Raw genomic sequence first — 26,847 nt, 5'->3', positions numbered from 1 at the left:
AAAAAATAATTTAATTGACTTCCCTATAATTGAATTTAATTGAAGAATCGGTAAATAAATAAAAAAAATACTATTTGAATTAGAAATATATCATTATATAATTATACAATTTTTAATGGATTATAATTACGATAATATACAATATTTATATGAAACACGAAATAGCAATGCCATGGAAGAACTTGTTAAGTAAAATTATATACGAATGGACTAATTAATAATCACTGTATGAATCAATTAGTCTAGACTCAAATCTGTTGATAACTCTCGAATGAGAGTTAATTTGATATATGTATGATAAATTTGCTCAATAAATTTTATATAAAGTTTCTTAATTGCATGATAATTGATCTGAATGTTGCATATTCGTGATTAAGTGCTTTAAGATAATTAAATATGGAAAACAAGACAATATTACTTGATTTTTGTGTAAGAATAAATGACTAGTTGAGTGCTTTGTCTTTGCAGAAAAAGTTGACGCCCGAATGCTGTAGCAGAGAAGCTGACAAAGTAATAATATAGCAATTGGGACGACATAACAAGAGGATAGGGGAACAACTGAAATTCAAATTTCAAAAGTTTTAGTTATTTTTCCAACAAACGAATAAAGCACCAGCAAACAAGAGATAAGGACGTTTTTGAAGATCAAATCACATCTTACATCCCAACAATCAAGGATAACAAACTCTTATCTAATCAGCAACAATATTGGCAGAGTAAATTCAAGAAGATCAATATTTTATCCAATCAAGTGCCAACAGCCCTAAAAAATAAGGATAAGATAAGGTTGCAACAACACAATTCATGGATTTTCGCTCCAAAAGCTGAGGTCCAAGTAACCAACCACTTTTTCTATTTAAAGAGGATTGTCGTACGAATTCAGAAGGCTGGAACGAAAGAATGTAGTACCTCATCACATTTAGAGAGAGAGGGAGAGTTCCCCGGAAGTTGAAGTCAGAAAGCAGTGTCTTGCTATAGCATTGTTGAGGAGAGGAACCTGGTCGCGACATAATTTTGATGCAACATTGTTTAGTTTTCGAATTTGTCTCAGTGTTTTCTCTTCCCTTTTCTTTAATTGTTTTTTATTTCCACCATGAGCTAAATTGCTCCTTGGGTTGGGTGATAAAAGTACCTATAATGGATGCCTAAGCTTTGTTGCTATGAATGTTTGATTAGTTTTTCAACAAGTTTGCTTATTTGTATTCATGCATGCATGTCGATAGATACATATATGACATTGAGAAGGTTGAGGCCGAGAGGTTTCCGAATCCAAACCCTTGTTGAATTGTGTGGATTAATTAGGTGAAGAAAATTAACTTGATTAAGTTGTGGGTAGAGAGATCATTTATACCACATAACCTTTGAATTTGGTAATTAATTTGGCCATAGAGATATGAGAATTAGTTATTGGGTATATATGTTAGGTTGGTCAAAAGCCTAGTACTTTAATGTTTGGTTATTAATTAAGTATTGTTATAATATCATTTCAGTATTGTTGTATCAGGGAAATTGAACGTGACATATATCTCATCCATCACTTTAATGTCTTAGAATTAACTTACTGTTTTTTAGTTTAATTATCTTTTATTTTACAAACCCCACCATAAAAATTAATCATTTTATAGTTTCTTTACTTAAATAATCGTTGCTTTATAAATCATCTCCATGAGAACGATCTTGGACTCATACATTCCTCTATTGTTTGTGACACGTGCACTTGTGTATTTATGTGATTCATTTAATTGATTGCACATTGCACAACAAGTTTTTTAGCGTCGTTGCCGGGGATAATTGTATAAAGTTATTTTTATTTGAGTAAAGAAATTTTCTCTACTTTCTATCTTTTCTTTTCTCTTCTTTCACCTTTTTTTTCCAGGTATTAATTGCAGCGTATGAGCAGTTCTTCATCCGAGCAGGAATTGAATTTTGATCCTGAGATTAAAGGGACGTTTCGAGCAAAAAGGAGACGACAAAGATGCAATACAAGGAAACGGTGAAGGAAGTGGACCTATACCTACCAATGAAGGTCAAGCTCAAGTTGAGATTCCAATCAAAGCACATGCAATTCATACGCTCAATAATTTGCATTCTGGAATCGTTCAACTTGATGTAGCAGCCGAGCATTTTGAGCTGAAGCCAGGGATGTTTAACATGCTGCAGACCATTGATCAATTCAATGGACTGCCTAGTAAAGACCCTCACCTTCACCTCAAGAATTTTATGGATGTAACAGACACTTTCAAGATCAGATGAGTCACATTTGATGCTCTGAAGCTGAAGTTGTTCCCATATTCCCTCACCAACAAAGCTAAAGCATGGTTGAGCTCTTTACAACCACACTCAATCCGAAGTTGGGAGGAGTTGGCTGACAAGTTCTTAATGAAGTTATTTCCTTCTATGAAGGCAGCCTAATATAGTAATGCTATTTCAACCTTCAAGCAATTGCAAAAGGAATCATTTTATGAAGCTTGGAATAAATTTAAAGAGTTGTTAAGGAAGTGCCCCAACCATGGCATTCCCTAATGGATTCAAATGGAGACATTCTACAATGAACTTAATGGACCAACAAAGAGCATGTTTGATGGATCATCTGGAGGAGCCCTTTTAGAAAAGACATATACAGAAGCATATGCAATTTTTGAAAGGATGATAGTCAACAACTATTAGTGGCCTATGGAAAGAGCGAGTTCAACACCAAAGAAGGTTGTTGGAGTTCTCGAACTTGATGCTGTAACATCACTGTCAACACATATTTCAGCTTTAAACAACTCTATCAAGACGCTGAGTCTGTCTACCGAAGCTAAGGCACAACCAATCAATGCCATAAATGATGCTATATCATGTGTTTTATGTAATGGTCCCGTATCTATGATAATTGTCCATAGAACCGTCAATCTGTTCATTTTGTAGGTAATTACAATAGGAACAACAATTCATATTCAAATACCTACAATTCCGAATGTAAGAATCACCTAAATCTTTCCTATTCTCAAGGACAGCATAAAGGACAACAACAAGTATCCTTAGACGGTGGAAAAATGTTGAGAGTATTTTTCGGGGAATTTTACCCTTTGTATATCGTGCCCTACCTTTGCACTGTGCGAAACAAAATCAATTTGCTCGACTGAAACTCCCCTTTACTTATCCAGTGTTCATAAGCTTTCAATTTGCTCTGAAACTTGGCTAATCGAGTTGCTCGTAGATGTTCGTCGCTGTGTTTGACACCGCATTCGAACTGCTTCCACGGTGAGTTCTCTTCCTTGGCTCCCTCTCACTCATACGAGCTGTCTCCACGATTTCTCACTCGTGTGTGTACATGATATGGCATTATTTTCTCTTTCTATATGAAAATGGGGATGGCTTGTTCCCATTTGTATTTGGTCATTCGAGATCCAAGTCCAACATTTTGTCTTTTTTCTTCTTCTTTTCCAAAAGTGGAGTTGCGTATAAAGGAGGTGTGCCTTATTCATTTCTTTTGTTCCCATTTGTATTCTCTATGTTCTATTATTTACAAGTTATGGATTTGTGTCTCATGACCTTTACCTACATGGGTATTTGAGTGCTTCCATAAAGTTTCCTGGGGATTACACTGTTGGAGTGGTGATTGCTTTTTTATGTGAGTAACTAGTTCAAAATTCAAATACCTGATCAAATATAAAATTCAAATAACCATTTTCTAGCATAATTTGAAGAAATTATGGCTATCCATATAGATTTTCATCATTTACACTATTTTTCTCCCTATTATTTTCTTTCTTTTTTCCGTTATATGAGTTATAGACCAGATAGTTTAAATTGACTGCAGCTGGCCATCAAACAAGGTTATAGGCATTTTGATGTTGCTGTTGCATATGGGGTAGAGCAGTCAGCAGGGGAAGCCATTGCAGAAGCACTTAAACTTGGACTTATTGTTTCTAGAGATGAACTCTTCAGTACTTACAAACTTTGGGTCACTGACAATCATCTCGAACTTATTGTTCCTGCTTTATGCATTGTGGTCTGTGGAGTAGTGCAGTTCTCTATCATACAAATTGTAATTAAACATCTGGTGACTTGGCTTTATGCAGGATTGTGGGCAGCCTGGATTTACCTTGGCTGAAAGAAAACGACTTGGTAGTTGGTACTAGGATTAAGAGAGTGAGTAATCTCATTATTCATTTTGTTCAATGATTTTTGTTACCTTTGCATCAACATGGCAAAACCTGATACGTGAACATGTTATCATGCAGGATTGGATTCTTCCTTTCACTCAAAGTTGTGACACAGAAAGTTGCAGTCTATCTAACTTGATGATGAGATAGATTGTATGGATCCATTTGATGTTTGTTCTGTCATATAGCATTTGGTACAATTTGTAATGCTTGATTTATAATCAATTTTCATAGAAAAATGATTATTGAGAAAAAGTACATTCCGAAGTTTAGTACCAAAATTTCTGCACAAGAATAACTACATGGAGCTAAGTTATCATGGTCTGGAAATCCAGTTGGAAAGTAAGAATTTGATTTTATTGAGTTTTATACTGTGTCAATTGATTCTCAACATTAATGCTTCTTAAAAATTAAACGGGTGATTACATGAAGCACTTGACTCGGGAGTCATCTCATAAAGCATCTGACTCGTTTTATCAAGACATCAAATCCTAATCTCATGGTAAAAGTGACTTTTTTTATTCAAATCCTTTTGATTCATTTTCATTTTGATGTCTTGTCTGTAATTCATTTTGTTTATGCACTATTATTTCTAGTTGGAAAACATGGCTCGTTTTCTTTGTGAGTTGGGAGTGATGCATTATGCCACCTTTAAGTATTGCCCATCAATGGTTGTTGCCTCAGCTCAACAATCTTTGCAGCAAGATGCACTCTGAATAAGAGCCCCATTTAGAATGAGACTCTTAAGCTACACACTGGTTACTCAGAAGAAGAACTTATGTAAATATCCCTCCTGATATCCTTTAGTATTGTTATTCATTATTATCATTATCATTATTCAATTGTTGAATAATTCTAGTTGAGTTTGTTGGTTCCAAACAGGGTCCGTGCTAAACTACTGGTGAACTTTCACTCTTCTGTTGTTGGGAATGGAAAGCATAAGGCTGTGTGCAGGAAGAACTCTGATCCTAGGAGAGGGTTTGTTGCAGTGCTTCCACCTGCTAAAGTTCTTCTCCCTGAAAGTTCTATCTCAATTTGCCCAAAACATTTTTAGAGTTTTATGTGGGATTATGCAATAATCATTTGTTATTGTATACCTTTTATGTGCGATTTGGCAATAGAATTCATTATATTTTTCTTTTTTACAAGTTCATTTGTACTCGTTTTATGTGGTATTGGGCATTGTATTATTTTTGTGCTCTTTTACAAGCCTATTTGCGCATATGAGTAACACAGAATTTGTCTTACAAATTGCTAGTTTTCTTTTTCTATTTTTCCTCACCTTTCTTATGGGTTCTCAAATCATTTTAACACAAACTCCCTCTAAATTACTTAACCCAAAATTTGATCAAATGATACGAATTTTAACCCTTTCTACACTCAATCAATAGCAGAAACCAAGTAATTTGGCAGTTTCAATCAATGGCAGTTTAAAAATTAAGTTTTTTGTAATCCGAACCGAATTATACCGAATTATTTTATCTTATTTAATATGGCTTTAATTTTCCCGAATCGGTATATGATTAAAATCAGTTTGTGCTTAACTACCATAAAATACTTAATTTTTAAGCTTCTTATATTTGTTTCAAATTACGATAAATATAATTTTTTAAGTTTTCATTTTCTCAAGAAAACATTTATATTTACATGTATAAAGGCAATATTTATTCCGTATCACATCATGCGTTGATATCTAGTATCTCCGAAAACATCTTTCATGCTCACGCAGTACTAGATTTAGAAATGTAAATGATTTTTACCATTTTACCCACCTTTTATGATTATTCTCATTTATATACTTTTTTTTTTATTTTTAATAAAGAAATAAATACTCCTGTAATAAATAAGTAAAATATGCTCGAAATTTACAAACCAAGAGCACATGTATCAATTGTGTATTAATTTTATGCGAATATTGTATTTATTTTACTTTCTATAAAATCTATAATTTTTATTATAAGTGTTAGCGTTGCTAAGTTTTATTTGAATGATTTATTTTATAATTAAATAAATCGAAATTAAATGTTTATGTTTTATGTTTTCTTATCTGGGATGAATTTAAACGAAATTAATTAAGAGTTTTTAAATGAAATTAAAATTTTCTAATTCATTTTATCAAAATTAAATGAATTTATTTAAAAAATCATGTTTTTTTTTTGTTTTATAATTTTACGACAAAATGCAAGAGAATTGCTGTCGTGTTGATTTTTTGTAGTTGAAGTCATCGTTAACTGCATTAAATCGATTGCACAAAAACGACGTTTCGTAAACATCCAGCTCGTCGTGACCGCACCCAATAGATATCGTTTTAAGCATAAACTTCCAAGAACCTGACCAGACCCAGTGCCCATTCCATGCCCGTCTTTGACGAGTGCTTCTTTTTTCCCCCTTTCTAGAAACACGAATAAAATAAGGGTTTGAATTTTATGATTTAAAAAAATATAAATTATGTCATTTTAAAAAGATAAAAAAATAAAATCATAAAGAAATAAATGTTTTTTTATAATTTAAATTTTAAATAAAACAAAATATTATTTTATATATATATTTTAAAAATATAAATTTACGTCATTTATTCTCCTAAAAAATAATTGTATGTAATCTTTCACGTCATTGGAAAAATGATAAAGCTAACAAACCCCATAAAGTAGAAGCAGAAAAAAGGCACACCAACTTAGATTCATGCTTTTTAAAAACGAAAAAAAAAAAAGAAGGTCAAAATTCATTTCGATTGCGTTTTTTCAATTAGCTGCAACAACTTCTCAACTCGTCGTAACTCATGGTCAGAGTCACACTTTTTTTTCCCTCCTTTCTCTCTCCTCTCTCATAACATAACCACAATGATGAACAAACCATTCCTCTGCTTGCACGTCCTCTTTGCCTTTCTCGCCGTCGCCGGAGCCTCCTCCGTCGACGGCGCTGAGCTCGACTACTCCAAGCTCTCCGGCGTTATAATCCCAGGCTTCGCATCTACCCAGCTCCGAGCATGGTCTATTCTCGACTGTCCTTACTCCCCGCTCGATTTCAACCCTCTCGATTTGGTTTGGCTTGACACCACGAAAGTACGTCGCCATCTCTCTCTCTTTCCGTTGTTTTACGTCGTTTTGCATCCTACTGCATGAGGATCGAATATTGCCGTATTTGGCTACGGCAAAAAAAAAAGAAAAAAGAAAAGCACGAGAGATTTTTATTTTTTTTTCACTCCTTGATCGATTTGTGATAGTTTTGTCAATTCCTTACGTGTCTATATGTTGACGAAGATGTAAGTTCTGAAAGGATATAAAAACATTGAAAGAATTTGTGCATTTTTGTTCTGCTTGGAACCTAGCTCCAACACTGTTGTCTCCTCTGTTTGTTTTTCTATGTCTGAAATTAGCATTACGAGAAATGACTTAAAGAGTTAAATGTACAGTATACGAGTGTAGTGTTTTCAATTCATTTGTGCTTGCAGCTTCTTTCTGCTGTCAATTGCTGGCTTAAGTGCATGATGCTGGAGCCTTACAACCAGACAGATCACCCTGATTGCAAGTCCCGTCCTGATAGTGGTCTTTCCGGTATTACAGAACTTGATCCAGGTTATATAACAGGTGTGTTTTGAATCTCTCCATGCTGCGTATAATATGCATTTGTCTTGTATTTATCGTAGTTTTTGTTATTTTATGGTTTGACGATGTAATTTTTTATTGGCAGGTCCTCTTTCGTCAGTGTGGAAAGAATGGATTAAGTGGTGTATTGAATTTGGCATAGAAGCTAATGCAATAATTGCTGTTCCTTATGATTGGAGATTGTCACCATCCATGCTTGAAGAGCGGGACCTTTACTTTCATAAGCTAAAGTATGTCTACTACATCTTTGCATATGAGTCACTGTAGTTCAGGCAATTATTTTCTGCTATGATTTGGATAAAATTGCTTGCTTGTTACAAGTTGCATTCAAATTTTAAGGAAGTATTATTGTATCTAACTAGATCATCTATCCCAATAGTATAACAATGTTTTCATTTGGCTGTTTTTTACATTTTGCTAAGGGGCTGCCAATTCGTTTCTGCTAACCAATTAATTTTCCAGTGCTTAAAGGTTACTTAAATGCATACATGATAGTGATAAATCTAGCTGAATTGTCTGTAAAATTTTCTGTTTGCATCTATGCAACCTTCATAAGCAAATAGTATCTCCATTATAGCTTTAGTCTATGTTTGGAAGTTTTAGAGAGAATGGCATGAATGGAAAGGGAAGGGATGGAATTGAAAATAGTTACCTTCTCCATGTTCTTGTATGACTTATGTGGGAAGAAAGCAGAGGGTAAAAGGTTGCAAGTGTAAAATTTTAATAGAACCCTTACACTCTATTTAAATAACCAAACTTATGGTTTAGAATACTAAATGTTTAAAATAAAATAAAAAAACTACTTCCCTTCATAAGCCCCTCAATTTGGAGGGGAACTACAAGTGAGTGTTGGAGGAGGAATAGTTCTCCACACATTCATAAATTTTTGAACTCCAAACTAAGGAGTTGTTTCCATCTCACCCTACTTATTACCCCTCATCTGAATTAATTCTTAGATTTCAAATTCTTCAAACAAAAATAATTGCATGACTGACAATGACATAATAAATTGGTCACACTGTCTGTTCTTGAGAATTAGAGTCTGATTTAATCTAAGACTAAGAGTATTCTTAATGACTTTAGTTTATTCTCCATGTATCTTTGTAAATCTTGGCATTTGGTGATTCTGATAATCCATATAAACACGGAATTTACAAATATACACATGCACATTTGAAATGCTCTAGTATGATATATTGATAAATATTGGTTAACAATAAATGGTTAAATTCTAATAGTATCTGTACACCAGAATTTGGATGCACTATTTCGAAGCTGTAAGTCAATTTTATTTTATTTTTCCTCAAACTGTCAGGCGATTAGATGAAATTGAAATTGACTTGTTAGTTACCGTGAGGATATTTATATTTTTGAAATTGTATTTCTCTTTGCAGATTGACATTTGAAACTGCTTTCAAACTTCGTGGTGGCCCCTCTTTAGTTTTTGCCCATTCACTGGGTAATAATGTTTTTCGATATTTCTTGGAGTGGTTGAAGCTAGAGATTGCCCCAAAACATTATATCCAATGGCTGGATCAACATATTCATGCCTTTTTTGCCGTTGGTATGATTGATTTGTGTGCATTTGTTACCCTTTAAAGGTATTGCTGATAATGATAGTTTAAAAAGCTGATTTTCCTTCTTTGGTTTGTTGTCTCAGGAGCTCCCCTTCTTGGTGCAACTGAAACCATTGAAGCAACACTTTCTGGATTCACATTTGGTCTTCCTATTTCTGAGGTTACCTTTTATTTTTGTAACTTCTCTTTTCATTTGAAGGGATTAGTATTTCACTATTTCTCATGGTGTAGAAGATAATTTTATCTTCTACACACACATAAAAATGTGTGGGGTTCATGTTTTCTTTTTTTCTCTCTTCTTGTCACATGGCCCCTCATGGGCCCCACACACTTTTATGTGTGTGTAAGAGATAAAATTATCTCCTACAACATGAGAAACATTAATCTTCACATGTTGCCAATTTGCCGTCACCCGTTTTTTGCTTTTAGTTCTTCTTGATCACTAAAAAGACAAGCTAGAGCTATGCGCAGCTCCGTAGGAATTTTGTGACTTTAATAGGATGCATGCAACATCTCATTATGCTTTTGTCTTATTACGGCAGCTGGACTTGGGAACTATGTAATATCACATCTAATCAGTAACTTTTGGCATCCAGGCATTGCTTGGGCTGCTTGCATTATTCAGCCGCTTATCAGCATCATAGAACTTCCTTGTTCATTATTCATTTGTGGTCTTGCCTTTTCTCCATAATGTGATTGCAACACATAAATTGTAAATTTCCAAATGTTCTCCCTATTGTCATGTCCCGCTTCTAAATATTCACCTATATGATGGGAGCATGACATGGATGGATTTGGAAAATTGCCTATACTTGCCATTTGAAGTGGGCAGAGTGTCCTAGATTCTGGGATTTAGAGCTTGTACACTAAATTTGGAGAGAGATTATGTTCATTTTCAACTAAAAATTTAGGTTAAATTCAAAGAAATAATTTGCAGTAAGGGGGAAAACAGAGAAGGAAACTTGCGTCTTGATGAAAATGCCCATTATCATCCTATGCTTGAGAAACTGGAAACCAAGCATTTTACTATAAAATTACTTAAATTTCTGAAAAATGAAAAAGAGAAAGATAGAAAAAGAAATACTCCGGATTTTCTAAACCTAGCCGGCATGTATTTTTTTCCACTAAAACCAATTTTTATTATAAATCTATAAGAGAATTGCGAAATTCCAAGATATTTATAGTGTTCTTCAATTAAGCAATGCTGAACTGGTGAGCTACTTCTCTTATACATGACATGCTTCTACGTCCTTTCTTGGTTGATTCAAATCCAAAACTCTTTAACCCTGAACTGCTGATAGAAAAATCTTTCAGATGACATGAAACCTTCTCTCCTTGCTATTATGCATGCATGCTAGAAAAGACTTGTCTGAATAGCTAGCTGGATGTTCTGTAGAAAATAGCAGCTTGAGTTCTTAGTTGTGCGTCATGATTGTCAGGAAGTGATTGAAGTTGCATCTTGTTATTCTATCATCCTCCGTACCCGGTAGATAATCAACACCCAGATAAACATCAAACTGCTATGGGTTGATGGATGGATTGATTTGGACATTTGTTCCATGTTTAATATTGCAGTTTTATAATACATGCTTATCATAATTTTTTTAAGGTATCAGGGAACAGCTCGATTGATGTTCAACTCCTTTTCTTCATCATTATGGATGATGCCTTTTTCCAAGTACTGTAGAACAGACAATAAATATTGGAAGCATTTTTCTGGGGGAAGGCATGTAGGTCATCATCATACATATCACTGTGATGAGCAGGAGTTTCAGTCAAACTTCTCTGGATGGCCAACAAAGATAATCAACATTGAGATTCCTTCAACTCGGGGTAAGATTTGTAAAGAACCATTTTAATTCAAAATTTGAAGCTGTTAGGTGAAGCCGTATTAATGGTTTTATATTATATTTTTCTAACATCATTGATGATTCTTATACATGTGCTAGTGGGCAATCTTGGTATGGTGCTAATGGATTCTAACAACCTATTTGTATTTTCTGCTAGCAGGATTTGATGCATATCCTTCGTTTTCCGAAATACCTCAGGCCAACTTGTCCAACATGGAATGTGGACTACCTACTCAATTATCTTTCTCCGCTCGTGAAATAGCAGATGGCTCCTTTTTCAAGGCAATTGAAGATTTTGACCCAGACAGCAAGAGGCTATTGTACCAGTTAGAGAAGTGAGTGTTATCTCAATAATCATTAGAATATATTTTGCAGGAATATTTTGATCATCTAAAAATATCAAATGCCAAAACTTGAGACTTCTGAAACTTTTTTTTTGTTACTGTATAGAATGTATTAAGTTACCATAAAAATCACTCCCCATTAAACCCCAACTAGCGAGGGTGGAGTATGACAACCCTTATACACAGTGTTACCCTTGCATATTTGCAAAGAGACTGCTTTTTTATTCAAATTTGTGTCCTTTTAGTCATGAAGGAGCAACTTTACCACTATTCCAGGCTTGCCTTGTTGTTCAGGTTTGATATTACTATAAACAGCTTAAATACTTACAACAATGGAAATCATCTGACTGAAAATATGTTCTTACGATATTGTTCTGATGAAGTAAAATATGCAAATAAAACCCCATTTGCCAAAAGAAAAAGTTGTAACTTATTAATTTATAAATATGGTTACAACCAAGAGGTTTAACAAGGAACAGTACATTGGGTGCTTTCATTAACAAGGAATTTATGATTATAAACAAAGAAACAGATGCATCTCTAATATCTGTTTTATTATCTATCCTGAAATAAAGGTTTTGACAAGAATGTTTTCTAAGAGCAAGTTTCCCTTCCTATTATAAAATTTCTAATTTCATGTACTTTCTTTTTTTGGAACATTATTTTACTGATAAGCAAGTTTATATTGTTATTTGTAGTTCTACTATTAAACAGGCATATGTTTGATTGCTTTAATGTTTCAGATCATATCTTGGTGATCCTGTTCTTAATCCACTTACGCCTTGGGAACGGCCACCAATAAAAAATGTCTTCTGCATTTATGGCACTGATTCAAAGACTAAGGTATAATTTATTTCTAATGTATAGCTCAACTGCAAATACTAAAGAATTCCATTTTAGTGAAGTTTGGTTATTGGTTCTTTCAAAAAAGAAAAATCTGAAATTGATAACTTGAAAGTGATGAAACTCTTGCACTAGCTTTACTATTCATTTGAATCCCATTTTGTAGTTTGTTTGAGTTTTGAACTATGTCACGGTTATGTTTTAATTACCATGTCTGACATTGCTATTTTGATTTTTTTTAAGTACCAAATATTGGACCAAAATATATGGTGCACCTGCATGCATAAACAGTGAGTTTTAATTGGTCTTGAAAGCTGCGAAGTGCCCCAATCTTTTAATTTTTTGGGACATCTCTATATGTGTTAAAGTCACATCACAAGTACGAGTGATTTTTTAATTTGATCATTTTATACTCCCCATCATGTTTATTTGCAACTCTTTACGTTATTGCTTTCCCTCAGTATGGTTAGTTTTGTTAAGCAGAGGCCAAATGTAGAAATGATTATTCCGGCCTCTCCATAACCTCGAATATTCAAAGTTCTACAGAAACTTTCGAGACATTCAATGCTTGTTTCTCTCTCTGTGTAAGTCAGTTTAATAGCATTTTCTTCTTTGGTCTTTGCTTCTTTGTGCTCATTGTTGAATATCGAATACTTTCTAGTGGTATAGGGGTGACACTGGTTTACTGATACCATAATAACTTGCAGTTCTCACAGCTAAAATATTTGTCTGTTTTATTTAGCTTCATAAATAATGCACGTTGTCAAAATCTTTGCATGTTAACTATTTTTTTTTCCTGATTTTTCAACATTTACTTGTTTCCTGAGATTCTTTGGGGAGTCTGTTTATCAGAAATTGCGTTATTTTGAATTGTAATTCTGCAATCTGAACTATCAAAAACAGGTTGGTTATTACTTTGCCCCTAGCGGCAAGCCTTACCCTGATAACTGGATCATTACGGATGTCATTTATGAGTTTGAAGGATCTCTAATCTCAAGGTAACGGTCAGTTTTTTATTCGGTAAAAGGGTTTTTTTATAGTTGTAAATGAAAATTCTATTACTCTCTCTCTCTCTCTCTCTCATTCTGTAGTTGTACATAAAGAAGCATTTCATGTTTTATAAAGTTACAAAAATAGTTGCCTCTTCTGCACCTTGTTTTTTTGCTCATATGGTTTTGGGGCCTGGAAGAATACCATCTTTTCCTATCTGCATGTTCAAATTCTTTTCTATTCTTTTCCTATGTTCTCTTCTGTTTGGTTTTTTATCTTTCAAGGGAAAGGGGAAAGGGGGAAGAGGGATTCATAGAGAAGCATATTAACTGTGCAAAACAGTTATCTTGTTAGTTGAACTTGTGTGCAGAATATTTTGACACTGGTAACTCCTTTTTTGCTGTTGTTTTGCAAAGCATTGGTTAATATCCTGTGTCATTTCTGTGCCAATTTGTCATAACCAGTTCCTACAAGAAGGAAATATAGACTAGCTTTTGTTAGTCATCTTCCTTGTTTTTGTTGGGGGGAAGGGGGTAAGGTTTGTTGGTTAAAATTTTGTGTGTTAATTTTGCAAATTAATGTTATCTTTTATAAAACGTGTATAATGGGTAAATAGTTGTTAGTTTGTTACTATTACAGTTATTTTTTTTAAACATTTTTCTGGATATTCTATTTAAACATGTTAAAGTGTTTTTGTCTCAACTTTCAGGTCAGGGAATCTGGCTGAAGGGAACCCTGGAGCCACAAGTGGCGATGAGACGGTAAGCTTAAATTATGTTTCCTTTACTGTGGTTGTGATTATATAGGAAGGCATAATATATTGACCTTCCTGCTTATGTATTTGTACCCTTTTTGGTATTGAGAGCATATCATCTTCATTCAACAATTGGATTACCATAAAGTCAACCCTTTGTAGGTACCATACCAGTCCCTTTCCTGGTGCAAGAATTGGCTTGGACCAAAGGTGAACATAACAAGAGCTCCTCAGGTATTCCAGTCTAAAAATGATTATGTGCGAGCTATGTTTGATTGTTCTTTTTATCTGCAATTAAGTATGATTTGTCATAGTTAGGAAGATTTGCAAACACGTGTCAAATCAATAAATGATTAGTTTGCTGGGACTTACGGTGTTGTATTAATGTTGCATGTCCTTATCTGCTGGACAGATAATTGTGTCCATGAGTCCTAAGCCCATAAGAAGTGTTTGCTGAAAATGTATGATATTGATAAGGAAAACAACATGGAGTTTGTTTTACACTTCATTATGTGTCTAGTGATTTAAAACGTTGCCCCCAAACGGAAAAAAATAAAACAATTTCTACTGTGTTTGCGGGAAACTACTCTAGCATCCAGAGACTCTAACCCTGTTAGTTCTGCATATACTTGTGAATAGCCCCGCTTTAGCGCGCTATAGCGGAGTTGCGTTGCGGTGCAGCGGTTGGCAGCCACTGACCGCACTGCGACGGTCAGGCGAAGTGTAGCGGATGTAGCGGCCACTATTGCGCCGTAGTTTCTGCAAAAGTGTTCTCATCGTAGAAGAAAGAGATTTGCAACTTAGATACAAGTGAAAGTGAAGATGAAGATTTTGATGTTCATGATTTCAATTATGATTATTCCTTAAGTTCTTTTATTTTGACATTTCACTTAAGTGGCAGTTTGAATTTTGAATAATTTTGCCACTTTATTTTGTTGTTACATTATTTAAGACTTTAATTCCTTCAATTTGCTTATGATTTGAATTTTAATGTTTGAAATTATTTATGTTTGAGTTTGAGATCCTTCAAATTTGTTTTTTATGTCACATTTTCACATTTTAAGTTTTGTATTTGTGGAGTACAATTTACTGTATCACTTAGGTACACTTTGCACAGTAGCGTTGTACTGCTACCTGCTATAGCGCTATAGCAGTTTGGAGGGTCAGGCGCTACGCGCCGTTATCCGAGATTAATAAGTATCTAATATAGTGAAAAGGTCATTGAACTTGTTACCTGTATGTTCTCAACCATTTGATTCAGTTTCTGATTTAATAATTTCCTGCAATTAACATCTCAAACTGGAAGCCATCAATTTAAGTCATGCATTTTGATTTATAGAAAACTTTATCTTTTCAGCTTTGATATTTGTTGTTGTCATGCTTCTGTTTTTCATATCTTCATTTAGGTTCGTTTGCATGGATATTATAATTGTATGACAATCTTTTTATTTATCTTTGTTCTGACTTTTCAGTCAGAGCATGATGGTTCAGATGTACAGATTAAATTGAACGTTGAACATCACCATGGAGAAGATGTTGTTTCAAACATGACAAAATCACCTAGGGTTAAGTACATAACATACTATGAAGATTCTGAAAGTCTTCCTGGAAAGAGGACAGCAGTTTGGGAGCTTGATAAAGGTGCATGACCTATCCTTGGAATTGTCATAGACTAACTGATGCTTTTATTTAGGATTAAAATAACGCCAACTAGATCATGATGACCATATAGAAGTCAAGGCTCATAAAATTTATAAACACTTGAAAGAATTCATTAGCAAATGATTAGGGTTTTCAACGTATGAAATTAAATATTGGGCAAGGGAAATTTTTTAATTAAATGATATGTATTATCCCAGGAAAGTATTGTTTACCTGCATGTGTCACTATTTATTGATTTCATAATAAACAATAAATTTGTCTATGCAAATCTTATACAATGAAACAATTGACTGTAAGGATACATAGAAGTAAATTGACGCAATATTCTTGTAGCAAATCACAGGAACATCGTTAGATCACCAGTGCTAATGAGGGAGTTATGGCTTGAGATGTGGCATGATATCCATCCTGATGCAAAATCAGAATTTGTCACAAAAGGTATTTGATGATACTACATTTATAAACAATTTTCAGCGATTCAGCTGAGAATCTCCTATTACTTTTCTCCATTACAGCTAAGCGAGGACCTTTAAGAGATGATGACTGTTATTGGGATTATGGGAAAGCTCGCTGTGCATGGCCAGAATATTGTGAATATAGGTTATTTTCTTTCTCCCCAATTCAAGGTTTGATTTACTTTTTGGGAGGATTATGATTTTGGAAATCTTATCAAACATATTTCCAATTGAGGAAGAATTATCCAAATTCAGAAATAATGATAATTCCATGTTCACAGAATGAGTAATGGTTAAGTAAACTGAATTAACCATAAATCCCAACAGTTTTAAATTTTTCCTTAATTGGAAATTTGGTTGACAAGGCTTTCTCAATTGGAATTATTCGTAACACTTTTTTCCTTGTTGTACTTGTTTTCTGATTTAATTCTTTTAATACATCAGATGTTATCATAATGCAGGTATGTTTTTGGTGATGTTCACCTGGGACAAAGCTGCAGGTTGAGATATAATTCAGCTGATTTGTCGTTGCATTATTTGTAAATAAGAAGGTACTTTCTATTATATTCTTTGTGGTTGCTCTTCTCCATTATTTGGATTGAATATACACTGTTTATATGATTTTAACTTTTAAATAAGATTTTGAGTTGGGTAGCCCTGAGAAATAAGATAGTTATAGATTGCTCATTTGTCATGACTCTGGGACTTGTTGAGTCATTGCCTTAAATCTGCAATTATTCGGTCTTTTGGTGATCTTCTCTCCTTTTAAGTTATTCTCTTGACTAAATTGACTTGCTATTGTCCCCCAATTTGCATGAGTAGTAAAAGTGCATAAATGCATATTTTACTTCCTTGAATAGCTTCTTTACATTGTTATGCAACATCATTGAAGAAATAAGCCATCAAATGCTGTTGCTTAATTATGAAGGTGACATATTTCTACACACCTTAAGCTAAATTAGACTTCTGATGTTAGTAAATTTAATTGATCATAAATTTCAGAATCTAAGATAGAATGCACATTAAACCACCGGGTGCAAGGCAAAAGTAGAAGACAAAAAAGTAGTAGGTTAAAGTCTATAAGTCTATATACTGTAAATAATAATAATAATAATAATAATAACAACATCAACTTTAAACAATAAAATAACATTTTCAGTAAGGCTTAGGTTCTTGCTTTCTTTTCTTATCTGACATTTCATGTTTTCAGTCACAGTCATAATATTATTTGGAATCTAAAATCGTATATATAGATTAGTGGTGCCTTTTTCTTCTTTACTTTTGCTGTTATGATATGCTTTCTCTTTTTTCAACTCAGGTGCTGGTGGGATCACCGCTTAGCAATTTATACTACTGGATGACTCCCTCAATCTGAATATCAGAATCCCTCCTGCGTCTAACAATGATTTTTGGAGTTTGGTCATTCTTCAGCATTCTAGACTTGTGGCCTGTGGGGCCACTGTGTACAAGCAAATTCTTTGTTTGCTTGTTTGGAACTTCTACTCAACCTATTAGCTCGTATTTTATCCACTTCACAATTTACACGGTATATCTTGGCCAGATCTTTGTCAATATTGTACTCTACTATTACTAGCAACGGGAACCTCATTTTGATATACTACTCGGGGCATCTGATATACATCTTCATATGCTCAGAAAAGTTACCAGTTCCTACTTTGTCATCCCTGAGAAATAACAGGCCAGAGTTATGCCGGATCTGTACATCTATATTGGTGTCAATTGGTTGACAGTTTTCTTATTATAGGAAACATACAGGATATAATGATACGCGTAATCCATTTTTTGAAGAAGTTGACGTGGGAAGTGAGAGTACGTATAGACGACAGTAGTGAAGCTGAAAACTTTGTTCTCTGCTTTCATAACACACATTTTTTCACTACAAATTATTCTACCACTACTTTTCACTTTGCTTTAGAATTACACCATAAACATATGCTGAAACTTAGGCTTTGTCTAAGATGTATAATTTGAAGATTGATAATCATGTCTTATATTGTTCGCTTTGATGTTATACGCCCTTTCACAGGGAAAGGAAAAAACAATTTTGTAATGTAATGAGAAACTCTATTTTGTAAACATGATTCATTTTTTCTGTTTCTTCACTTTTATGTTTTTGGTCTATCTTTTCCCCCCCCCTCATCAAGTGAATGGAACATAATACTACTTTTGCATGCAAACCGGGATAACTAATTCCAATCTAATCTAGGCGTATGACAAAATTTTCACATTTATTTATGAAAACTATCGATTTCTAAGATTGATGAGTATTTCTTCGATCTAAACTGCTTAAATTAAATTTAGGATCGTGTCGTGATCTTATGGTTGTATGTGTTCTAGACTGATCTTCACAACCCAATATCGTGGGTCGGCCTCCAGAGGCATATTAATGGGTCATTGTCCTGCATTCCCATAACAAGCACATAGATCTCTCACTTAGTTGTACAACTCCCCATAGTACATGGTGGTGCATTCCCTCCCTCTCTGGAGTGAGGTAATGAACAAAATGGTTATGAATCTTCTCTTTTATTAGTAGTAAATATTTTTCACCTATTTATTCTCATCTTTACTTATGAAAGAGGTATTTTGCATCTATTACTTTTAGGAAAAAGCTACTCTCATATAACATGTTGTTGGAGAGTAGCTCTCTTCCCTATACATTTATCGATTTTCGTGTAACTTAATTTTTATTTATTTTTTATTTTTTTATAAGTGAGATGGCTCTACCCATAATTGTGTTCATGATAGAAGAGAATTACTTTTCTACAATATGAGATTAATAAAGCCCTTAATTTTATGAACAGTTACTCGATTAAAATATAAATCAACTATGCTTAACACATTTTCCTCTCTCAGATATATTTGAAAACACATTGCCGCTGTGCACTAACATATTTGCCCTGAGACATATCTGAGAATACATTATGATGACTCATATGAGAGCCTTGTTCCATACTATTTCCTCTAACAGTACCTCTATAGTAATATGTTTAACCCATCAAGGAATACAGTCTTAGCTCCACTATAGGAACCACTCAATTTGGTGGAACAATGACCAAAATGCCACTGTTCACTAACTTTTTTACCCAAATGTCACGCGAACAGTGTTATTTTCCAATACGCTACGCTTACAAGTTCGCTACAATAGGTAGCGAACTTCATTTGCTGACGTGACACGTTTCTGATGGCCACCTAATTCGCTATTGGAAGTAGTGAACTATGTGGTCAAAATGTCAGTCTGTTCTAATTATTTTCATGACACATGACAGTCTCTCCCAAGTTCGCTATACAGTCTAACAAACTTGGTATAATAAAACTGACAATCTGCTCAAATAAAAATAGGACACGTGGCAGTTTTTACCCAAGTTCACTATACAACCTAGCGATCTTGGTATAATGAAAGTTGGCTCCCTCTGACCACGCCCGTCTATTCTATTCTTTATTGGTAATAGTAATTTTTTCACTTGCCAAAAGTTATTTCCTTCCTCGCATTTTCTCTCTCTTTCTTTTCAAAAGTCCAACTTTTAGTATTTAAAAAAAAAAAAAAAAGTCCAACTTTTACCATAGACACACTAACATTTCACCATCTATTTTTTTTCTTTTTTTTTTATAATGTAATCATCCTCATTTTTTTCTTCCATCTTTTTTTTTCTATCTCTCTCCAAACAAAGAAACTGAAGTGTTGGAAGATATAGGGGTCGGTGTGTGAAGACGTTTTCCTTCCGTACAGTTGAAAAGCAACATGACAACTAGCATGTAGTTCGCTGCACTATGCACTGAACTTGTCCAAGTGAACGCCTAACATTTTTTTACCATAGTTCGCTACTCTCAGTAGCGAACTAGGTACCAAAAAGATGCCACATCAACAAACGAAGTTCGCTGGACATTGTAGCGAACTTGCCCGCGTGGCATATTGAGAAATAATACTGTTCGCGTGGCATTTGGATAAAAAAGTTAGTGAACAGTGGCATTTTGGTCAATGTTCCCAATTTGGTTGCAAGAATGTACGAAGATATAATATGAAATTATTGAAGACCAACACTTAACAGATTGAGCTTTTAGGTGGCGGGATTATTGTTTACATAGTATCATAGCTTCGTGACCAGGGGTCATGAGTTCGATTCTCACTGCCTTCTAATTCCTAGTGGAATTAAGTTAGCACAAGATAAAAAAAAATATGTGCAATATCCACGCTTCAAACTCAAATGATTTTTGCGTGATGAGATATGTCACATAGATATACTATAAATTATTATAGTATCAGTAAACCACCATGATGTAGATGTTCCTGACTCAAACATTATTGCCTCCCGTGGAGGATACCTGTAATTTATCCCAAAAAAAAAATATAATATAAAACTCATTAATCAATGGGAAAGAGTCATTTTAAATGACATAATTTTATGTTATTTTAGATGAAACAACATCATTTTAATGCATATTTAATTAATTTTTAGATTCTCTCTCTTCTATGAAAGTAGGAAGAAAGAGAAAGTAAAAGAAAGAGAATATAAAAAATTATCAATTATGTACCAAAACAACGTTGTTTAATAAACATTTGAAAACCAAACTACAAGTAAATTCAACTTTTCCCTCAGTCTTTTAATAAAAATGCAAGTACTTTAACCTATCTGTGCTATTAATTCGTACAAATCATAAATGTTAATTGTTGCTTTCAAGCAATGAGTAGATAATTCCACAAAATATTGTAGAGGGAGAAGCTTTTCTGCAATATACGGAGCGTGTGCAAAAATGTTCAGTATAGTCATTTTCCGGTTCGTAAAATAAGCCATCACAACACAAGTTCACAACAGAACCCATTGCCCCTTTTGTGTATTAGTAAGCAAATATAAACCTGTAGCATCATTACCAAATATGTTCAAGAATACAACTAGGGATCTTGGGAGAAAGATAAAATGATGCATTAAAAACTTGTCAAGAAAACACGGGCTAGCTGCTCTTTTTTATCTCGAACAAATATTTGAGTTCCATGTAACACCTTCTGTCATCATCTTCAAACTGTAAGACACCAACCAAAGAGTAACAAGCTTATGCATCTATATGGATCAATTGTACAAATTACACGGAATAGAGTAAATCACACGATATTGTTTCTAACAAACTTAAACAAAATGGCCAACTAATGGAAGCTCTTTACTTTTTTCATACATTGGGATTTCAAATTTGTAATAGCCTTTAGCAAATTGAAATATAGTGATTGTAAAATATATAAATGAACATTAAATAACCAACCCTTTAGGTGTGCTTGTAAAATGATCTTTCTTCCAAAATGTCTACCTTTCCATTATCCATTTGCTAAACCAAACACACCCTCATATTGATGCTAAACTAATTTCTTGGCTGGTCTTAATATATGTCTGATGAAGATAAAACTCTCAGTCTCCCTGCTGTTATGACATTACATCTATAATGAAGAATAGCATAATTGACAGTTATCGGATCTTAGTTATTATGAGTTTTGAGTAGCACATAGAAGTTTTCCTATATTTGGGTTGTCTAGAACACCATATACAAACATGCGTATTGAATTGAATTCCCAAAGTTAAAGGAAAAAAAGTAAAAGAAAAATGGATCATAATTTTCAAGTGTTTGACAACATTGAACAAGTTTTAGATCATAGATTTTTAAATAAAATTTCCATAACATTAACTAGATAAAACTTTTTTACTGGAGTTATTCAAAACAAAGCAGATGAGCAACCATATATTTGCCTTGCAGATAGAAAATTCACTATGAAATATATTAAGGTAAGTCCACACATATATTGAAATTATGAACAAAGCATTCAATTGGAAATGTATTTTTACTTCCCCATACCTTAAGTTTAGCTGAGTAAACACCCCTTGCAAGTGCACCAGAGGGAGTGGTGTCCTCTTTCAAGGTATATACATATGGTTCCTTTTGAGGAGCAAAAGTACCCAACATTCCTTTGCTCTGATCAACTGAAAAAGCCCAAGAGTAAGATCAATTTCTAATAATATATGTCAATAAATAAATGCAGTAATTCAACTTCATTTTCATGTGCAAATTATGTTCTCATTTCTATGTTGTACCATACAGATGGCATAAGATTCCTTCATTCAAGAAAACAAGCTGTTGTTTGAAAAGTAACGACGATTAAACATAGCTTGAGACTTTTTTCTTGGAGTTAACCCAGTGTTCTAACATAAATTGCTGGACTGCTAAAACTGAATTAAAATTCAGTATCTCCTAGAAGAAGAGAGGAAGCCCTACCAGACATCATTTACTATTCTACAAGCTAGTTTGCCATTTGTGGTGCTCCCTTTGTCCTTCCAATGGGGTTAATAACACCTAAAAACTTCTCCCCTCAGTAAAACGAGAAAGGACCTTAATGATCACCAAAAACGAAGAATGCTATACAAATAGACCAAATAATCAGTACTATTACCAACTGCTTTTCGAAAATATCAAAACACAATGCCTTAAGGCATTGTATCCGGCAGCTGGAGGGAATTAAGGTTCTAGACCCGATCTCATGAACTCATCAAAGTGAATATTGCATTGATCATTATTTGCATTATCCTATATAAGTGAAGAGCCAGGTTTTAAACTGAGTTATAATAGAACAAGATATTCATAGTTTCAAACCTTTGATTTTTATAAGTCAATCATAATAAACGTACATATTGAAGATTATCTAGCAACAAAGAAAAGTATTAACTACACCACCTTGAAGCCCTCCTTTCCACACAGTGTTGGAGTATGTCAAGCCAGACACAATGTTGTGCAGAACACTAAATTTAAGCTTAAGCTGATAGCGAGACCCCTCCCTGAGAGTGAACAGAGTACGACCATTCTGATTTTCATCCACAGGTAAAGGAGTAACTATTTCACCAAAATCCTCAGAGAGAATTCCAATGGAGAGGAATTTTACTTCAGGCTCCAATTGATCTATAAAAGAAAAAATAAAAAAAAACTAAAGTAGAACCAAGCAAAAAGAGCAATGAAGTATAAAGAAGAATTATAAACAAACTCCTCAAACAAACCTTCTAAATCACTTTCCAAGCAACCTAACAGCTTCTCCTTCCACCTCCTCAGGCTTTCGTCCTCCTGCACACAGGCACACAGCACACGAATCCTCAAAATCAGAAAAATTAGAAGTAAAAATCACTATTTTTTTGTTACATTAGCTTAAATCACTTCATTAACGAGTGATATCATCAACCTATGAGAATCCACTTGGATATCATATGCAGTATTTTTTTAAGGAAAATTCGATACATTGTGAACAATTAAGCCACAGCTGCTTGAAATGGATATTTTGCAAATGGTTTGAGAGACTTTGCAAATACTTTAAATTAGTTGAACCATTTTGCACAAAGCTTGCAAAGTGTTTCACCATTCCATTTTAAATACTTTAACTAGTGAAAATTCAGTTTTGCAGTTCAAGAGAGGATTCTTAACAAAATCCACAAAACCAACAATCCATTCAAAAATAAGAAAAATTCAATCTTCCAAAAAACCCACAATTTCAAAGAAATTGGGGGAAAAAATGCAGAACCAAAGAGAGGTGAAAATCATAAAGACCTTGTCCCTTTCGATCTGCTCCTTGAGAGAAACAAGAGGACCAGGAACAAAGACACCATTTTTATGATCCCCAACGCCTTCAACTTCATCTTCCTCTTCCTCTTCCTCTTCCACCTCTTCCCTACCATCATCAAAAACTTCACTCAGTTTTTCAGTCATTTCTTGTTTGCTTGCATCAAAAACAGAAGCAGAAGAAGGGCCTGGTTCTTCTTGTGCTCTCTTCCCATTCCCACCCTCCATTTCTCTCTCTCTCTCTCTCTCTCTGGATTTTTGGCACAATATTCAAAGAGACAGACACAGAAGTAGTCAACAGAAAAAGAAGTGTTTCATATGTGACTGCCACATTCACATTGTCTTGGCTTTCTCAGTTTCAGTGTTGACTAAACACACTGTACAAATGTTTTTTCAGTGCTTTATCTGTTTTCTATATGTTTCAGCATTTTTCATTCCCATTTGTCCCTACTTTGTCGGCGCAAGAGTAAAACTTTGGTACCTCCAAGGTATCCAAGTGGATACTATCTTTTCTCACATTTGTTAAAAAAATTTATCACTTTTGGAAAAAAAAAAAAAATTTCCCACCATTGAAAAAAAAATTCCTCAAAAAAAAAATGTACCCAATTTCATATATCCGATACACGGAAGCTGATTTTCTCATGTGCTAATTAACATGATCATGTCATATGAGGAGGCAATCATGGATGAGTTAATGGTGATAAGGAAAGAGAGAAAAAAAATATAAAAATAGAAAGTTACATAATCATCACCGTTGATTTAATTATTAATGATTAAGATCCTCCCACCACGTAACATTATCACGTTAAATTACACGTGACAATATCCATTTTCACCTGTACACTCACAAAATTATGGTCCGCGCATGCCTCGCTCACTGCTCCCTCTTCTTTCTGATTTTCGAAACTGCCAATTGCTGCTTTTTTTACACACTCCTTTTGCAATTGGGTCCTTCAACAACATTTTATTTTCAAATAAATATAATGAACAAAAAAATGAAAAAATATAAATAAGAAATAATTTTATCTTCTATATACACATATAAAAATGCTATGTAGAATTATGTGAAGAGAGGAGAGAAAAAAAATAATATAGACCCTATATAATTTTTTTTGGTAAAAAAAACTATTTTTATTTAACATGCACAAGCCGAGTCGGCCGACGGCAACAGCGTGTGTGGTTGACCAAATGCAACCTAACTATTTTCTTCTCCACAAAATGTGTAATGTCCCAAGGGGCGACTTCACATACTTTTATGTGTGTGTAAGAAATAAAATTATTTCTTCGACATACGAAATATTAATTCCAAAAATATATTCTATGAACAATGTATTTTTTAGTTTTTCTATCATTTCACAATTTAAAAATAATAAAATGAAATTCTAATAGTATATTATGTGAATCTCTATTGCAGTATACATCAAGTGCATCATATTTCAAAATTCAAAGAAATTGCATCGGTTTTGTACAAATTTAACCTGTTCAAACTTGTTGAGTTGATTCAAACTTTTTTTTTTGGGTTGGTGGGGTCATCTTGTGAGTCCAAATCTGTTTGGCAAAGAAGAAATTTTTTTTTACCAAGAAAAAAATAATTTTCAAAAAAATGATAAGAATTTTTTTTTTCCTGGCAAGTTACTAAAAAATGTTTGATAGGCCAAAATCTTTTAGGAAATGTTAAGTTAATTCTACTGATGTTGTTGTGTGTTAATTTTTCCACCAAATGAGAAAAACAACTCCACCCCTTCAATGGTAATCTTCCCCAACCATTTTATATAGAAAAGCAAATGATGAGAATTTTTTTTTCATTTTTACTTCACCTCCTACCAAACATAGTCAAATAATTTTTCCTACTCGATTTTTCTATGAATTTTTGTTTCACCTTCTACCAAACACCCCCTTACTATGGTGACCGGGGAGTAATTTTGTCATTTGAAAAAAAATATACCGAAATACTAGTAAGGGGGTGTATCAGTTCATCAACCTATCCAAGTTGATTCAAATCGCAGCGACCGAACCGAAAAATCGATAACCGAATTAATTAAAACCTGAAAAATTGAAAATTGAAAAAAAATCACAAATTTTAATTGAATTGGATCATTTTTTCGGTTTGATGGGTGAGAACCGATCCAATCGAATAGATTAATTTTTCTCTACCTACTTGGGTCTTTCCCTAATCATAGCTAAAAAAATTCTAAACTCAAGACTCATTAACCCATTAGCTAAAACAAAACAAAAAACCTAACCACACCCCATAAGCAAAATCTCGTCTATATATAGTTTCATATCTCATTGTCCAAAAAAGAAAAAGATTATCGTTTAATAATGCTTCAATATTTCAAGAATTTTTTCTACAAAGCCAATACATACAAAATATATGTTATTTGCACAATAATCATCAAACCAATTTTAAGCTTTTCAAAAAACCAAAAACTGATCCAATCCAAACTAAAAAAAATTTGATTGGATTGGATCGGATTTGAAAAAAAATCCAAACGAATGGATGATTACATGATCAAATCGAAGGGATTGGATCAGATAATTTTTATTTTCAAAATCAATCCAATCCAAATTTGGAACACCCTTACTATAATTTGTTTTGGGTAATTATCTATAAATTGAGAATTTATCTCAATTGAAGATGATGTACCATACAACTTTTTAAATTTAGAACTTCAAATGTTACTCTGTTATATTATATTCTTGAAACATTTGACATAGAATATATTATGAATTTCACAAAAAAATCAATTGATGGTAGCTCAGATGAGTGCTCGGGAATTGAGCACAAGAGGATAGAAGCACGTATTCGATCTTATCTAGTACAGTCTTTGAAAAGAGTTTAAAGTTTTAATTCTGGGACCCACACCAAATCTGACTAGTCGTGAGATATCTCAGAAAAAATAAAAATAAATTGACTACAAAACTAGAATTCATACAACCATACGATATATATAATCAAAATAGATGTTAAAAAGAGTTATCTATGGAAAAAAGATAAAACATAGATTATGACTCTC

At 33.6% G+C, this 26,847-nt stretch overlaps 2 protein-coding genes and 1 long non-coding RNA gene across 5 annotated transcripts; 2 read left to right on the top strand and 1 right to left on the bottom strand.

The window, feature by feature from the left end:
• Positions 1 to 3,155: 3,155 nt before the first annotated feature.
• On the top strand, positions 3,156 to 5,211 carry LOC133289523 (uncharacterized). The gene is made up of 5 exons (XR_009748499.1): positions 3,156 to 3,246; positions 4,068 to 4,137; positions 4,230 to 4,653; positions 4,748 to 4,931; positions 5,034 to 5,211. It is a non-coding gene; the product is annotated as an uncharacterized LOC133289523 (long non-coding RNA).
• A 1,708-nt stretch (positions 5,212 to 6,919) lies between these two features.
• On the top strand, positions 6,920 to 18,279 carry LOC133289490 (phospholipid--sterol O-acyltransferase). Of its 3 annotated transcripts, none has more exons than XM_061487443.1 (16): positions 6,920 to 7,213; positions 7,603 to 7,738; positions 7,842 to 7,986; positions 9,151 to 9,320; positions 9,417 to 9,493; positions 10,950 to 11,166; positions 11,344 to 11,518; positions 12,271 to 12,370; positions 13,274 to 13,368; positions 14,070 to 14,121; positions 14,277 to 14,348; positions 15,587 to 15,755; positions 16,110 to 16,214; positions 16,292 to 16,376; positions 16,693 to 16,782; positions 17,550 to 18,279. In XM_061487443.1, the coding sequence occupies exons 1-15, from the start codon at positions 6,992 to 6,994 to the stop codon at positions 16,772 to 16,774; spliced, it is 1,902 nt and encodes a 633-aa protein (XP_061343427.1). In that variant the 5' UTR covers positions 6,920 to 6,991; the 3' UTR covers positions 16,775 to 16,782; positions 17,550 to 18,279. The 3 variants fall into 3 exon arrangements, 2 of the variants coding, with proteins under 2 accessions (XP_061343427.1, XP_061343428.1); XM_061487444.1 differs by having other exon boundaries at positions 16,292 to 16,402; XR_009748496.1 differs by lacking the exons at positions 16,693 to 16,782; positions 17,550 to 18,279 and having other exon boundaries at positions 16,120 to 16,214.
• Positions 18,280 to 21,026: 2,747 nt separating this feature from the next.
• LOC133289511 (rho GDP-dissociation inhibitor 1-like) lies at positions 21,027 to 24,154 on the bottom strand. Its single transcript, XM_061487486.1, has 5 exons — positions 23,819 to 24,154; positions 23,278 to 23,341; positions 22,961 to 23,182; positions 22,088 to 22,212; positions 21,027 to 21,268 (listed from the first exon to the last, which is right to left on the bottom strand). Exons 1-5 carry the CDS (start codon positions 24,056 to 24,058, stop codon positions 21,200 to 21,202), a joined length of 720 nt encoding a protein of 239 aa, XP_061343470.1. The 5' UTR covers positions 24,059 to 24,154; the 3' UTR covers positions 21,027 to 21,199.
• Positions 24,155 to 26,847: the final 2,693 nt, after the last annotated feature.

This window comes from Gastrolobium bilobum, unplaced genomic scaffold, assembly GCF_033153095.1.
Source record: "Gastrolobium bilobum isolate Gb01-03AN ecotype WA unplaced genomic scaffold, APGP_CSIRO_Gbil_v1 utg8959, whole genome shotgun sequence".
NCBI lineage: Eukaryota > Viridiplantae > Streptophyta > Magnoliopsida > Fabales > Fabaceae > Gastrolobium > Gastrolobium bilobum.
The sequence above is the reverse complement of the archived record's forward strand: the minus strand, read 5'-3'. Positions and strand labels throughout refer to the sequence as shown.